Source organism: Rutidosis leptorrhynchoides, chromosome 7 (genome assembly GCF_046630445.1).
Source record: "Rutidosis leptorrhynchoides isolate AG116_Rl617_1_P2 chromosome 7, CSIRO_AGI_Rlap_v1, whole genome shotgun sequence".
Lineage (NCBI taxonomy): Eukaryota > Viridiplantae > Streptophyta > Magnoliopsida > Asterales > Asteraceae > Rutidosis > Rutidosis leptorrhynchoides.
In genome coordinates this window covers 267,358,718-267,375,590 of record NC_092339.1, presented here as the reverse complement: position 1 = coordinate 267,375,590, position 16,873 = coordinate 267,358,718, and the positions used below count along the sequence as shown (strand labels likewise).

The following is a 16,873-nucleotide window of genomic DNA, read 5'->3' as shown; positions in this document are numbered from 1 at the left end:
AGGATGCTCCTACAAAGAATTCACTGCCTGCAAACCTTTGAAATTTGATGGAACCGAAGGACCAATTGGATTGAAACGGTGGACCGAGAAAGTCGAATCGGTGTTTGCCATAAGTAAGTGTACTGAAGAGGACAAAGTTAAGTACGCTACGCATACCTTCACAGGTACTGCGTTAACGTGGTGGAACACCTATCTTGAACAGGTAGGACAAAATGCTGCTTACGCACTACCGTGGTCGACATTCAAGCAATTGATGAACGAGCAGTACCGTCCTAGAAACAAAGTCAATAAACTCAAGGTAGAACTTATGGAGTTACGAATACAAGGGTTTGACATTACTACATATGAACGACGATTCACAGAGTTGTGCCCATTGTGTCGGGGAGTGTTCGAAGATGAAGAAGAGAAGATCGACGCGTTTGTAAAAGGGTTACCAGTAAGGATTCAAGAAGATTTGAGTTCACACGAGCCCGCTTCCATACAAAAGGCAAGTAGAATGGCTCATAAACTCATAAATCAGATTGAGGGAAGAATTAAAGAGCAGGCGACCGAAGAAGCCAACACGAAACAACTCAAGAGGAAGTGGGAAGAAATCAGTGACAAGGGTCACCAATACAACAACAACAACAACAATTACAACCACAACCACAACAACAATCGCAACAATAACGTCAATCCTAACAATAACTACAAAAAACGTCCCAACAACAATAACAACAACAACCGTTCCAACAACAATAACAATCTCAACAACAACCTCAATAACAACAACGGAAACAAAAACCAAAAATGCCAAAGGTGTGAAGAGTACCACCAGAATGGGTTCTGCATGAAATTTTGCACCAAGTGTAAAAGAACTGGCCATGGTGTGAAAAAGTATGAGGTCTACGGACCAAAGTTTAACAGAACTAAAGGAACAAATAGTGGCGAAACAAGTAATGCCGCCTTTGTTTGTTATGGATGTGAAAAACCGGGCCACATTAGAAGTAATTGCCCGAATCAGGGGAATACTAATGGGCAGGGCCGCAGAAGAGTTTTCAATATTAACACGGCAGAAGCGCAGGAAGACCCGGAGCTTGTTACGGGTACGTTTCTTATTGATAATAAATCTGCTTATGTTTTATTTGATTCGGGTGCGGATAGAAGCTATATGAGTAGAGATTTTTGTGCTAAGTTAAGTTGCCCATTGACGCCTTTGAATAGTAAATTCTTACTCGAATTAGCAAACGATAAATTAATTTCAGCAGATAATATATGTCGAGATAGAGAAATTAGACTGGGGGATGAAACGTTTAAAATTGATTTAATACCAGTCGAGTTAGGGAGTTTTGATGTAATAATTGGTATGGACTGGTTGAAAAAGGTGAGAGCAGAGGTCGTTTGTTACAAAAATGGCATTCGCATTATGCGTGAAAAGGGAAAACCTTTAATGGTGTACAGAGAAAAGAACAACGCGAAGTTAAATCTTATTAGTAGTTTGAAGGCGCAAAAACTAATAAGAAAAAGTTGTTACGTCATTCTAGCACATATCGAGGAAGTTAAACCTGAAGAAAAGAACATCAGTGATGTTCCCGTCGCAAAAGAATTTTCCGATGTATTTCTGAAAGAATTACCGGGATTACCCCCACATCGATCCGTTGAATTTCAAATAGACCTTGTACCAAGAGCTGCACCAATCGCTCGTGCTCCATACAGACTCACACCCAGCGAAATGAAAGAATTACAAAGTCAGTTGCAGGAACTTTTAGAGCGTGGTTTCATTCGACCAAGCACATCACCGTGGGGAGCTCCTGTTTTGTTTGTCAAGAAGAAGGATGGTACATTTAGGTTGTGTATCGACTACCGAGAGTTGAACAAACTTACCATCAAGAACCGCTACCCACTATCGAGAATCGATGACTTATTTGATCAAATACAAGGCTCGTCGGTTTATTCGAAGATTGATTTACGTTCTGGGTATCATCAAATGCGGGTGAAGGAGGATGATATTCCAAAGACTACTTTTAGGACGCGTTACGGTTATTACGAGTTTATGGTTATGTCGTTTGGTTGACTAACGCACCAGCTGTGTTCATGGACCTCATGAACCGAGTGTGTGGACCATACCTTGACAAGTTTGTCATTGTTTTCATCGATGACATACTTATTTACTCAAAGAATGACCAAGAGTACGAAGAACATTTGAGAAAAGTGCTAGAGTTGTTAAGGAAAAAAAAACTGTACGCTAAGTTTTCAAAGTGTGCATTTTGGTTGGGAGAAGTTCAATTCCTCGGTCATATAGTGAACAAAGAAGGTATTCAGGTGGATCCAGCAAAGATTAAAACCGTTGAAAAGTGGGAAACCCCGAAAACTTCGAAACGCATACGCCAATTTTTAGGGCTAGCTGGTTATTACAGAGATTCATCAAAGATTTTTCCAAAATAGCAAAACCCTTGACTGCATTAACGCATAAAGGGAAGAAATTTGAATGGAAGGATGAACAAGAGAAAGCGTTTCAATTATTAAAGAAAAAGTTAACTACGGCACCTATATTGTCATTACCTGAAGGGAATGATGATTTTGTGATATATTTTGACGCCTCAAAGCAAGGTCTCGGTTGTGTAATAATGCAACGAATGAAGGTAATTGCTTATGCGTCTAGACAATTGAAGATTCACGAGCAGAATTATACGACGCATGATTTGGAATTAGGCGCAGTTATTTTTGCATTAAAGACTTGGAGGCACTACTTATAAGGGGTCAAAAGTATTATATATACCGACCATAAAAGTCTTCAACACATATTTAATCAGAAACAACTGAATATGAGGCAGCGTAGGTGGATTGAATTGTTGAATGATTATGACTTTGAGATTCGTTACCACCCGGGGAAGGCAAATGTGGTAGCCGACGCCTTGAGCAGAAAGGACAGAAAACCCATTTGAGTAAAAGCTATGAATATAATGATTCACATTAACCTTACTACTCAAATAAAGGAGGCGCAACAAGGAGTTTTAAAAGAGGGAAATTTAAAGGATGAAATACCCAAAGGATCGGAGAAGCATCTTAATATTCGGGAAGACAGAACCCGGTATAGGACTGAAAGAATTTGTGTACAAAAATTTGGAGATATGAGAGAAATGGTACTTAGAGAAGCTCATAAAACCAGATACTCAATACATCCTGGAACGGGGAAGATGTACAAGGATCTCAAGAAACATTTTTGGTGGCCGGGTATGAAAGCCGATGTTGCTAAATACGTAGGAGAATGTTTGACGTGTTCTAAGGTCAAAGCAGAGCATCAAAAACCATCAGGTCTACTTCAACAACCCGAAATCCAGGAATGAAAATGGGAAAATATTTCCATGGATTTCATCACTAAATTGCCAAGGACTGCAAGTGGTTTTGATACTATTTAGGTAATAGTTGATCGTCTCACCAAATCAGCACACTTCCTGCCAATAAGAGAAGATGACAAGATAGAAAAGTTAGCACGACTGTATTTGAAGAAAGTCGTCTCCAGACATAGAATACCAATCTCTATTATCTCTGATAGGGATGGCAGATTTATTTCAAGATTCTGACAGACATTACAGCAAGCATTAGGAACTCGTCTAGACATGAGTACTGCCTATCATCCACAAACTGATGGACAGAGCGAAAGGACGATACAAACGCTTGAAGACATGCTACGAGCATGTGTTATTGATTTCGGAAACAGTTGGGATCGACATCTACCGTTAGCAGAATTTTCCTACAACAACAGCTACCATTCAAGCATTGAGATGGCGTCGTTTGAAGCACTTTATGGTAGAAAGTGCAGGTCTCCGATTTTTTGGAGTGAAGTGGGGGATAGACAGATTACGGGTCTGGAGATAATACAAGAAACTACCGAGAAGATCATCCAAATTCAACAACGGTTGAAAACCGCCCAAAGTCGACAAAAGAGCTACACCGACATTAAAAGAAAAGATATAGAATTTGAAATTGGAGAGATGGTAATGCTTAAGGTTGCACCTTGAAAAGGCGTTGTTCGATTTGGTAAACGAGGGAAATTAAATCCAAGGTATATAGGACCATTCAAGATTATTGATCGTGTCGGACCAGTAGCTTACCGACTTGAATTACCACAACAACTCGCGGCTGTACATAACACATTCCACGTCTTAAATTTGAAGAAATGTTTTTCTAAAGAGGATCTCACTATTCCGTTAGACGAAATCCAAATCAAAGAAAAACTTCAATTCGTCGAAGAACCCGTCGAAATAATGGATCGTGAGGTTAAAAGACTTAAGCAAAACAAGATACCAATTGTTAAAGTTCGATGGAATGCTCACAGAGGACCCGAGTTCACCTGGGAATGAGAAGATCAGATGAAGAAGAAATACCCGCACTTATTTCTAGAAGATACGTCAACACCTCCAACTGCTTAAAATTTAGGGACGAAATTTATTTAACGGGTAGGTACTGTAGTGACCCGAACTTTTCCATGTTTATATATATTAAATGAAATTGGTATTTATATGATTAAGTGTTTCCAACATGTTAAGCAATCAAACTTGTTAAGACTTGATTAATTGAAATAGGTTTTATATAGATAATTGACCACCCAAGTTGACCGGTGATTCACGAACGTTAAAACTTGTAAAAAAAAACTATATAATGTCATATATATAGATATATATATATATATAGTTAACATGGTATTATGATAAGTAAACATATCATTAAGTATATTAATAATGAACTACATATGTAAAAACAAGACTATTAACTTAATGATTTCGAAATGAGACATATATGTAACGATTATCGTTGTAACAACATTTAACTGTATATATATCATACTAAGATATATTAATATATCATAATATCATGATAATGTAATAATCTAACATCTCTTTAGATATAATAAACAATGGGTTAACAACATTTAACAAGATCGTTAACCTAAAGGTTTCAAAACAACATTTACAAGTAACGACTAACGATGACTTAACGACTCAGTTAAAATGTATATACATCTAGTGTTTTAATATGTATTCATACAATTTTGAAAGACTTCAAGACAATTATCAAAATACTTGTACTTAACAAAAATTCTTACAATTACATCCTCGTTCGGTTTCATCAACAATTCTACTCGTATGCACCCGTATTCGTACTCGTACAATACACAGCTTTTAGATGTATGTACTATTGGTATATACACTCTAATGATCAGCTCTTAGCAGCCCATGTGAGTCACCTAACACATGTGAGAACCATCATTTGGCAACTAGCATGAAATATCTCATAAAATTACAAAAATATTAGTAATCATTCATGACTTATTAACATGTAAACAAAATTACACATCCTTTATATCTAATCCATATACCAACGACCAAAAACACCAACAAACACTTTCATTCTTCAATTTTATTCATCTAATTGATCTCACTTAAGTTCTATCTTCAAGTTCTAAGTGTTCTTCATAAATTCTATAAGTTCTAGTTTCATAAAATCAAGAATACTTCCAAGTTTGCTAGCTTACTTCCAATCTTGTAAAGTGATCATCCATCCTCAAGAAATCTTTTTTATTTACAGTAAGATATCTTTCTAATACAAGGTAATACTCATATTCAAACTTTGATTCAATTTCTATAACTATAACAATCTTATTTCGAGTGGAAACCTTACTTGAACTTGTTTTCATGTTATGATTCTGCTTCAAGAACTTTCAAGCCATCCAAGGATCCTTTGAAGCTAGATCTATTTTTCTCATTTCTAGTAGGTTTACCTACTAAAATTAAGGTAGTAATGATGTTCATAACATCATTCGATTCATACATATAAAACTATTTTATTCGAAGATTTAAACTTGTAATCACTAGAACATAGTTTAGTTAATTCTAAACTTGTTCGCAAATAAAGTTAATCCTTCTAACTTGACTTTTAAAATCAACTAAACACATGTTCTATATCTATATAATATGCTAACTTAATGATTTAAAACCGGAAAACACGAAAAACACCGTAAAACCGGATATACGCCGTCGTAGTAACACCGCGGGCTATTTTGGGTTAGTTAATTAAAAACTATGATAAACTTTGATTTAAAAGTTGTTCTTCTAAGACAATTATTTTTCTTATAAACATGAAACTATATCCAAAAATCATGGTTAAACTCATAGTGGAAGTATGTTTTCCAAAATGGTCATCTAGACGTCGTTCTTTCGACTGAAATGACTACCTTTACAAAAATGACTTGTAACCTGTATTTATGGCTATAAACTTATACTTTTTCTGTTTAGATTCATAAACTTAAGTTCAATATGAAACCATAGCAATTTGAAACACTCAAAACGGATTTAAAACGAAGAAGTTATGGGTAAAACAAGATTGTATATTTTTGCTTGTTGTAGCTACGTGAAAATTGGTAACAAATCTATATTAATCATATCCTAGCTAACTTATATTGTATTATACATGTATTCTAATATATTATGTAATCTTGAGATACCATAGACACGTATGCAAATGTTTTGACATATCATATCGACCCATCTATATATGTTATTTGGAACAACCATAGACACTCTATATGCAGTAATGTTGGGGTTAGCTATACAGGGTTGAGGTTGATTCCAAAAATATATATACTTTGAGTTGTGATCTAGCCTGAGACGTGTATACACTGGGTCGTGGATTGATTCAAGATAATATATATCGATTTATTTCTGTACATCTAACTATAGACAACTAGTTGTAGGTTACTAACGAGGACAACTGACTTAATAAACTTAAAACAGTAAAACGTATTAAAAATATTGTAAATATATTTTGAACATACTTTGATATATATGTACATATTTGTTATAGGTTCGTGAATCGACCAGTGGCCAAGTCTTACTTCCCGACGAAGTAAAAATCTGTGAAAGTGAGTTATAGTCCCACTTTTAAAATCTAATATTTTGGGATGAGAATACATGCAATTTTATAAATGTTTTACGAAATAGACACAAGTAAATGAAATAACTTTATATGGGTGAATGATCGAAGCCGAATATTCCCCTTTTTAGCTTGGTAGCCTAAGAATTTGGGAACAGACCCCCAAATTGACGCGAATCCTAAAGATAGATCTATCGGGCCCAACAAGCCCCATTCTGGAATTTGGAATGCTTTAGTACTTCAAAATTATCATGTCCGATGGGTGTCCCGGAATGATGAGGATATTCTATATGCATCTAGTTAATGTCGGTTGCCAGGTGTTCACCGTATGAATGATTTTTATCTCTATGTATGGGATGTATTGAAATATAAAATCTTGTGGTCTATTATTATGATTTGATAATATATAGGTTAAACCTATAACTCACCAACATTTTTGTTGACGTTTTAAGCATGTTTATTCTCAGGTGATTATTAAGAGCTTTCGCTGTTGCATACTAAAATAAGGACAAGATTTGGAGTCCATGCTTGTATGATATTGTGTAAAAATTGCATTCAAGAAACTTATTTTTGATGTAATATATTCTTATTGTAAACCATTATGTAATGGTCGTGTGTAAACAGTATATTTTAGATTATCATTATTTGATAATCTACGTAATGTTTTTTTAAAACCTTTATCGATAAAATAAAGGTTATGCTTGTTTTAAAAATGAATGCAGTATTTGAAAAATGTCTCATATAGAGGTCAAAACCTCGCGACGAAATCATTTAATATGGAACGTTTATAATCAATATGAACGGGATATTTCAACAAACACAATTGAATGTTAGGAAATCAAGGATTAATCATACTGAAAGTAGGACTTGAGATGGAAGGAATGCGTGTTCTTCTTTGTGCGGTCGATATCCTAAGCCGTACAGAGTGGATTTGTTTTGAAGTGAGTTTGAATGAGATGAAAGGTGAGGGTTTTATTAGATTTAAAACAGAATCAGACCACGCACGGTCGAAGCACGGTCGACCGTGGTGTTAGCCGTGGGAGAAATTTCCAGACGTTTAAAACAGGATTCTGCGGTCGAGTCTGCGGTCAGCTGTGATGCAGCCGTGGATCTCCTGATCATAAATTTCTCCACTTCTTCTTCTCTTGAGCTCGTTTTGACGATTCTTAGGTTCTATAGAATACTTGAGGACAAGTTTTCTTTTCCTAACATTGAATGATTACATCCTTCCGATGTTTTCTTTTCCTATATATATATATATATATATATATATATATATATATATATATATATATATATATATATATATATATATATATTCAATTATACACATAGTATACACATAACGCATCAATATTGTATTTAGCATACAATTCATAGTTTCATTCAAACACACAATCCTAATACAAGTAGACTTCCTTCAACAATCCTTTTAAAATCATTTTCAAAAACAATTTTACATTTGTATGAAAAATCTTTCATTAATTCAAAGTCTTTTGAAAAGATTATTATTATTAGCATTTTGATCATTGATTTTGATTGATTATAAGGTTACCCAATCCTTGACTTATCCCTTCCATTGAATTGCTAGTTTGGCCCATTTTTTCTCATTTTCTCAATTCTCCTAATAATAGACAATGGACGTTGATTACATGATTTGTATTTGCTAGAGTCGTGACACAAATTCATTTCAAGTCTATCTTTTGATGAATCGTAAATAGTCGTCTTTTCAAGCTTTCTTTTCAAAGTGTTGTTTTCATCAATTAGAACTTTGTTAAGTTGCTTAACTTTGTGTAATTCTTTTTCTAAAAGTTTTACTTTGTCATGACTACTATCATATATAAATTTAATAGTCTTGTAATCATCTAACAACTCTTCATAATTAGAAGGATATAATACATGTACCTCATTGCAATCCATGCTTGAGACATCATCTTCTTTGAAGGAAGATTCAACCTTTTCTTCACTTTGACCATCTTGATTTAAATCATTCCAAGAACCCATGAGGCAAAAATCTTCATTTCCATCCAAACCCTTTTCTTGAAAATCTCTAAACTTCTTCAAATTCTCTCTTACCCTTTTACCCTTTAAACTCCTAGAGTTTTCTTCTTCTTGAGAGCATAGTGAATCCTAACATTCCTTTGCACTTTCACATGAAATTATCTTCATTCTTTCTTCATTAGGAAGAACTTCATGAAGTAGTAAAATAGCATCAAATTGTTTTAAAACTTCATTGTTTTGAAATGTTGGTTTCACTAGTCTTGAACTTGCTTGTGGAACAAAGTCTCCTACTTTGATTATTCTCCACAAGTAGTAATCCTTGCATTTGAGATAAGCCTAATCTTAATTTCCACACATCGATATCTACTTTATCAAAGATTGGTGCTTCTTTCACCAACTCTTCTAAGTATCCCATAGTTTGAGTTGATCCAAGAATCGTTGACTCAAGTTTTTGCACAAAACGAATTTTGACACTTTCAAACACGTTTATAGAGCAATGATTTGAGCAACCGCTCTGATACCAATTGTAAGTAACTAGCGGGGGGTGAATAGTTACTTAATACGTTTTTAACACTTTTTTGATTGATCACCAAATTTGATTAACTATGATGAACCAATTCAACTCAAACTTGATGTGTGTGGTGTATATGTTCAAAATGATAATTAAAGTAATGTAAAAAATATAAACACAAGGATTTATAGTGGTTCGGGTGGATGTTAACTAATCCACCTTAATCCACTCCCCGATTACACTAATCGGTATTTGTTGCTTCACTAAGCACTTTTCTCCAAACCCGGTGGAGATCCGATTTACAAGTCTTCAACTTCTTTGGTAGACAACAAACCTAATATTTCTATCCCTTTGAAAGACCAACTCCAACCTAGCTCAACTTGTCTTCACCTTGGACAAGTATTAATCTCCAAATAAGATTAATTAACTTCCTAAGTCCCTTTAAGGAAGTAGATCACTAAGCTAGCCTATGCTTCTACTAATTGAAGTTACAAGACTTATACAATTTGTAATGGTGATCCTAAGACAATACTAGGACATAAATTACACTAAGTAAACTCACAAGATGAACAATTTTGATTAGTAAGTTTACAACAACCAAATTCTATATCTATAAGATCATAGAATCTTCTCTTGCTTGATCACATTTGAGAAGTAATTAGAGCCTTTGTGATCTCTAGAAATAAGCTTTTTAAATATGCAAGAGGGTCACCTTCAAATGCTCTTCAATGCTTGCCTTTTATAGTGAGATTCAAAAAATAGCTGTTGTCACACGGTTGCAGACACGGTCGATCGTGGTTCGACCGTGCGTGCTCCAGTTCAAAATTGTGTATCCGTTGTATAGCCTTTTGCCTCAGATTTGAACATCACATTTTGGAATCTTTACTCCTTCTAGCACCTGCAAAAGAAAAACAATATCCTATACAAGTACTATATGCATTAAGTGTATGAGATTTGATCTTATTGAGTGAATATGACATAACACTCCAAATGTGGTAAACCCAACATTCTTGGAGAAGTGTCTTGATTGACATTTTGGGTAATCTCAGTTTTGGTCAAGACATAGTTAGACTCATTAATGTATTTGGTTCAATCCTAAAGACTAGTCATCATGTCATTAACTTCCTAGTACCAATTAATCACAAGTCATATGCATTTTAAGATTTAGTGGAGATTAATTGAATGATGTGTTTCTAAAATAAACATTAAGTATGTAAAGACATCAATGTTAAGTCATACTTTGACAACTAATCTCAATGTGTTAGTTAGACAAGACCAAATAGATTATTGACCATTATTCCTTTGTGAACCATTTTACACTTAATTTATTAGAGTAGACTAGTTACTTGAATCCTAGTATTCTAACCAGTAAGCAAATAGCAAGCATATTAATCAAGTTGGCAAATTGATGAGTATTAGACATATTAGCAAGTAGCGAGTAATAGTCACACATAGCAAGAGATAGTTATTCTAAAATCAATCATATAGATATTTGCACAACACTATAGTTTAAGCTTTTAGTAAGCTTACTTGCAATATATCAGATTGCATGATTAATGTGTGAGCACATATTAATGTCCAACACATGTATAAGGGAAGAGCAATCTCTAGTTGGGACTTAGTGACAATCCTAAATGTATCTAAGTGTATTTTAGGATTACAAGTCTTTATTTGAAAGCATTGTTCTTCATTTAGCCTTACTTTGTCACTAAGTCATCTTTAATTGTAATTAGTGTTCTAGTGACATTAGTTTAAGTGTGTTGGTACTTGGTGATCATCTTAAGAATATCTAGATAAGTTTTAAGATCACAAGTTGTTGATTAACACTTATGTGTTATGCCTAATCATGATTAATTTGTCATTAAGATGTAATTAAGCGTAATTAACCATATATATATATATACATATATATATATATATATATATATATATATATATATATATATATATATATATATATATATATATATATATATATATATATATATATATACACCATTCATGACAACCTTTCTGAAATTCGACCTACTATATCAATTACATAAATATAATGCGTAAGTTTTACTGCATATTATACAAGAAATTAAAGCAAGACTCTGCCATTGTTTATGTTATATTATGACTTATAGAATGGCGAAGTTATGAATAACGATGAAAGACGGAAGAATTCCATCCATGTCCTGGATAGCGAGCTTCATCACGAAGTGAATGACAGAGTGATGCGAATGGCCTAATTAATTATATATAAAACGTCACACGTATCGAATAACATACTCTAGATAACCTACGACTCTTTTTAGTTTATCATATCCTTAGATCGATCAAATGGATATCTACGAGTAACTGAAGTGCATATTCTATTCGTAAAACAAATAATTTTTCTTAAGTGTCATTTTCTTAATAAATTGAATTAATTATTATTTTAATTTAATAAATACCTATAAATATATATTTACATATATAGATTATATAAATTATAATGTTACTCCGTATACACAGTGAAGGTTTGTATTCATCATCACCGCTTATTATTTATCCCTGATGCCCAACTTACATACTATATTGAATCAAAAATCAAGGTTAAGTCGAGATTTAGGTGTCATTATTTGTCTCAAAGTTACATTTGAATCAAATGGTGCAAATAGAACAAGATTTACAAAATATAACTCACAATCTAATGGTACTTAATCATTCAAGAATAACAAACACATACACGTACAACATACCCACCACCTACTTATTGGTCAGAGATTCATTCGTAACCTATCTCTATCCATAGAACTTCTCTTTATTCTGGGATATGAGATGAATTGTCTATATGTTACGTCCTCATACACCACTTTTGTGGGATTAAGTTTTTTGTTGTTATTGTATAATCAATCAAGTCAAGATTGTAGACATTAATTTACTAATAACATCCAAAACCACTTTTAAAAATTTGTCAACATCACGGACTCTTAAACTCAAAAGAACTTTTAAAATTTGTCAACACCACGGGCTCTTAAACTTTAAAGAACAATTGTTTGAAAAAATCAATTAGTTTTGCACGATTATTTTACCCACCGTGCAACACACATTTTTTAAAATTTCTCCGCATCACGAGCACTTAAATAATTCTTATATTTTTTCTATTTTTTCAGTATCACTATTTACATACCAATATGAACTGTAAATTAAATTTTTTGCACAGTTTTTTACACATCGGTGCAACACACGGGCTAAAAACAACCTAGTATATATAGCGACATGGTCATTAAATCACATCTTATTGCTCTATCATGTTTTTCATGTTTTTTATGTACTGTATAATTTTGGCATTAACGACAAGTTCACCAAATTATGCTATATAAAGGAGGTTCTCAAGTTCTTTTTCTTCATAGTATTACACCATAAAATAGATTTATATAATTTGAATGCAAAGTAATCAGTTTGATTCTACACAAGCCTCCATTACCCTCAACATGTCAACCAATCTTAAAATGATTTCTCTTGAGGCAATCATCTCCATTACGATCATACTCACATTCTTAACACGTCTTTATAAAAGGAAACATTCAAGTAAGCTACGCCCTCCATTACCACCTGGTCCAACTCCTTTACCATTTTTCGGTTGCAGCATTCAAATGTTCCTAAACCAGCCAATTTTCAAGTGGATCCATAAGCTCATGGACCAGTTCAATACCCACATCCTTTGTATCAGACTAGGACCATCAACTAATGTGATTGTAGTCTCCTCCCCAAATATTGCATGCGAGTTCCTTAAAAAGCAAGACACAAACTTTGCTTCAAGACCTGAAATGTTGTCGGCTTGTTTGACAAGTGATGGGTATCGCGCAACGATTATGTCCCCTTATGGGGATCAATGGAGGAAGATGAGAAGAATTCTTAATCAAAGTATCCTCTCGTCACCAATACACAAATGGCTACAATCCAAACGAGATGAAGAAGCAAATCACTTGCTTAGGTATATACACCCTTCCATATTAATTGTCCACAGATAAAAATATATAATTTTAGAAATATTATCATTGTACTTTCTTACATTTTATAGTTTTATCAATTATTTTTTACCTATATCTTTGTCATACATACATACATACATACATTAAGGGTATAAATGAAATTTATATCTTTCTTTTATCTGTTTATGGATGGATTATGGAAGTTGACAGTAAATTCGAAACATCTCAAAAAAGAATACTGAACAGTAGGTATGAGACGGAGGAGTACAGTTTTCCAAAAGATGAAAGTGTACTTAGACCACTCCTAACGGTATAAGCCCTCACCTATCCTCAAACCAAAATTCACAGGGCGACGTTGGCATTCCTTTAGCCCTCAGTAGCCCTCACCCATTTCGACCTCAAAGTTTTCTTAAAATAGCATAATTCGGCATGAAAACTTTCTCTCTCTTCATTTATTTGCGCATTGTTAACTTGACCCCACCCCATAAACACTTGTACTTTAATTTATTTGATTAATTTTTATGGGGTATATGGTTGGTAGGGTTTTGTTAATGGAAATGTGATGAGAGGAAGTGGTGAGGATGTCTCGAGAGAAAGTTGATGTGGGAGTGAGTTAGGAAGAATGTTATAGTTGTGAGTAGTCTTAATAGGGCATATGTAACCCACTTTTAGGTTTTAAAATATATGGGTAATATGTAAATAATAAATAACAAGAATTAGTAAAAAAAAAAAAAAAAAAAAAGGTTGATTACATGCACGGGCGGATTCAACATATAGCTGACAGGGAGCCAGGGTCAGTTATCTCGACGATCAAAATTTTTAAAATCTACTTCGATATAAAGTTTAGTGTAACTAAAAATGTGAAGTTGTTATCTATTATTTTGTGCAAACATTATAATTATAAACAGTATAATATCCCCCGTCTTAAGCTATTATATTGATTCTAACGTTTTGATGATCGATGTTTTATGCAAGTATTTTAACTTTAAAATTTTTTAGAATTTTTTAGGCCTCATAACTTTTTTTTTCTTTTCTGAATCCGCATGATTTTTATACATTTTAAGTTGCGCGAGAAGTGCAATCTAACCATTGAATGTTTACTTGCTTAGGTACATATACAATCAAATACGGTCGAAAGATAGTACCTTAACTAATCGAGATGGATTAATAAATATTCGAATGGTGAGTCAACATTATTGTGGAAACATAATCAGGAATATGATTTTTGGAACAAGATTCTTTGGTAAAGGATTAGAAGATGGAGGGCCGGGTAAGGAGGAAAATGAACATGTCGAATCTATTATGACCATCCTTAAATATCTTTATGGATTCAGCATCTCTGATTACTTTCCATGGTTGAGAGGAAAGATCGATTTAGATGGGCACGAAAAGATTATAAGGGCTGCCGTTCGTGATGTTCGAAAGTTTCAAGATCATTTGGTTGATGAACGCATCCAAATGTGGAACAATGGTGTTCGAAATGTAGAAAATGATTTGCTTGATGTTCTTGTGAAACATGATAATCCTAAGCTTACTACCGAAGAGATCAAAGCCCAGATTATAGTAAGAATTACAAATCCTAAGCGTACATTATATTATATTTGCTGTTACTCCAATAAACTACTGGCTCTCTCCGTTCCAAATTAATAGTCATAACTTTATTTTCTTAAATTTGATTTTAAATACGAAGTAACTTCTTTTGTGTTATATAATACTTGATAAAAGTTATATATAAAATGAAATCATATATAAAACTTAATTTATTCATATATTTTTTTATCAAGTATTATATAACACAAACAATTATTTAAAGTAAAGATAAAGAAATAAAGTCAAAGCAGGACTATTAATTTGTACTACAAGAAAAATGGTTATTTATGACAACCTTTTCGTGAGGACTTTTTATTTGATCACTAATAATACTGTACTATTTAGTTACCATTAAAAAAGTCGTTAACGAATTTTGGTCATTATACGATATTAGTGACCAAAAAAATTGTCACTATAGTAACCAACTTTAGTATTTTGCTATCTAATAATATTTTGTGACCGATATATAATGATAAGAAGTGGCCAACTATTTTTGTCACTAAAGCTTATTTTTCTTATAGTGTTGGGACTCGAGGTGTATTAAATTTCTACAAACTATATGAAGTGTTTACATTTTTTTGAATTTACACATGCACTTACTTACCGACTGTTGTATTTATGTTTTTCTTAAATCCAGGATCTAATGCTTGCAACGATTGATAATCCCTCTAATGCGGTAGAATGGGTGATGGCAGAGATGCTCAATAAACCCGAGATACTAAAAAGAGCCGTCGAAGAGCTGGACAACGTGGTAGGCGGTGAGCGACTGGTTGAAGAGCGGGACATACCCCAACTAAACTACATAAAAGCGTGTGTCAAAGAATCCTTTAGGTTGCATCCTTTTGTTCCTTTCAATCCACCCCATGTTGCTATAACGGACACTACCATTTCCGGTTACTTCATACCTAAGGGTAGTCATGTGTTGCTTAGTCGACTTGGCCTAGGACGCAATCAAGACGTATGGACAAACCCAATGGAGTTTGATCCGGAACGTCATTTAACTGGGGACTATGGAAACCAAGTTGTGAATCTTTCGGATAATTCACTGAGGATTCTTTCATTTAGTACTGGTAAACGTGGTTGTCCTGGAGTCGTGTTGGGTTCGACCATCACTATAATGTTGCTAGCTAGATTGCTTCAAGGGTTCACATGGGCGGTTCCTAATAATAGTTCAGGGATGATTGAGCTTGTGGAAAGTCATGATGACCTTTCCTTAAAAGTGCCACTCGTAGCCATTGCTAAGCCACGACTATTTACAGATATGTATACAGTTTGATGTTAAAATAGACTAGTAAATTGTGTGAAGTATTGTGTATCTAGATTTGAAAAAACATGCTGAAAATAAGAACTTCTATGACAGGCATGCATATATGCTCAAAAGAAGTGTTAAAGTAATAGAAGATGATCTATGTTATTCAATAAATACAGATTCAGTGTCCTGTTATTTTATTACAATGTTTAAATAGCTTATTCATTTTTAAAGGGATCATGATATTTCATATTTTGGAGTTACATAGATTGCTTACAACTTTCGAATGTAAGATCCTGTTATAAACAAGACAAAACAAGACTATGTATGTCGAAATCAGGGCTGGTCCCGAAGATTTAAGTACTCCGAATGAAGTGAAAAAAAAGGCCCTTATGTCCTAACGTATAATATAACTTACTTAAAAAAGCGACAACTAATGTCATGAAATACACATAAAGAAAAAAAAACGAGAACTAACGCCATACTAAAAAACATAAACATAAAGAAAAAGGCTCTTTAGTTGTTAAAATGTTTATTTATATTTGGGAGCAATCGATATGTTGATATTATGTTAATGAATTTTTTTTAAAGCAAACATTTTTATAATTGAATATAGTCAATTGTACATTATGACTCAATATATATATA

General features: G+C 33.6%; 1 protein-coding gene across 1 annotated transcript; it reads left to right on the top strand.

Moving 5' to 3' along the window:
- The first annotated feature begins 12,885 nt into the window (after positions 1-12,885).
- Positions 12,886-16,252, top strand: LOC139860001 (isoleucine N-monooxygenase 1-like). Its single transcript, XM_071848772.1, has 3 exons — positions 12,886-13,388; positions 14,496-14,949; positions 15,614-16,252. The coding sequence occupies exons 1-3, from the start codon at positions 12,886-12,888 to the stop codon at positions 16,250-16,252; spliced, it is 1,596 nt and encodes a 531-aa protein (XP_071704873.1).
- The last annotated feature ends 621 nt before the right edge of the window (positions 16,253-16,873 follow it).

Excerpts from the sequence above, each read along its gene's own strand:
- LOC139860001 (XM_071848772.1), top strand. The coding sequence starts at position 12,886 with ATGTCAACCAATCTTAAAATGATTTCTCTTGAGGCAATCATCTCCATT. Across the intron at positions 13,389-14,495 it reads GAAGCAAATCACTTGCTTAG|GTACATATACAATCAAATAC; the intron begins GTATATACACCC and ends TTACTTGCTTAG. Across the intron at positions 14,950-15,613 it reads AGATCAAAGCCCAGATTATA|GATCTAATGCTTGCAACGAT; the intron begins GTAAGAATTACA and ends TCTTAAATCCAG.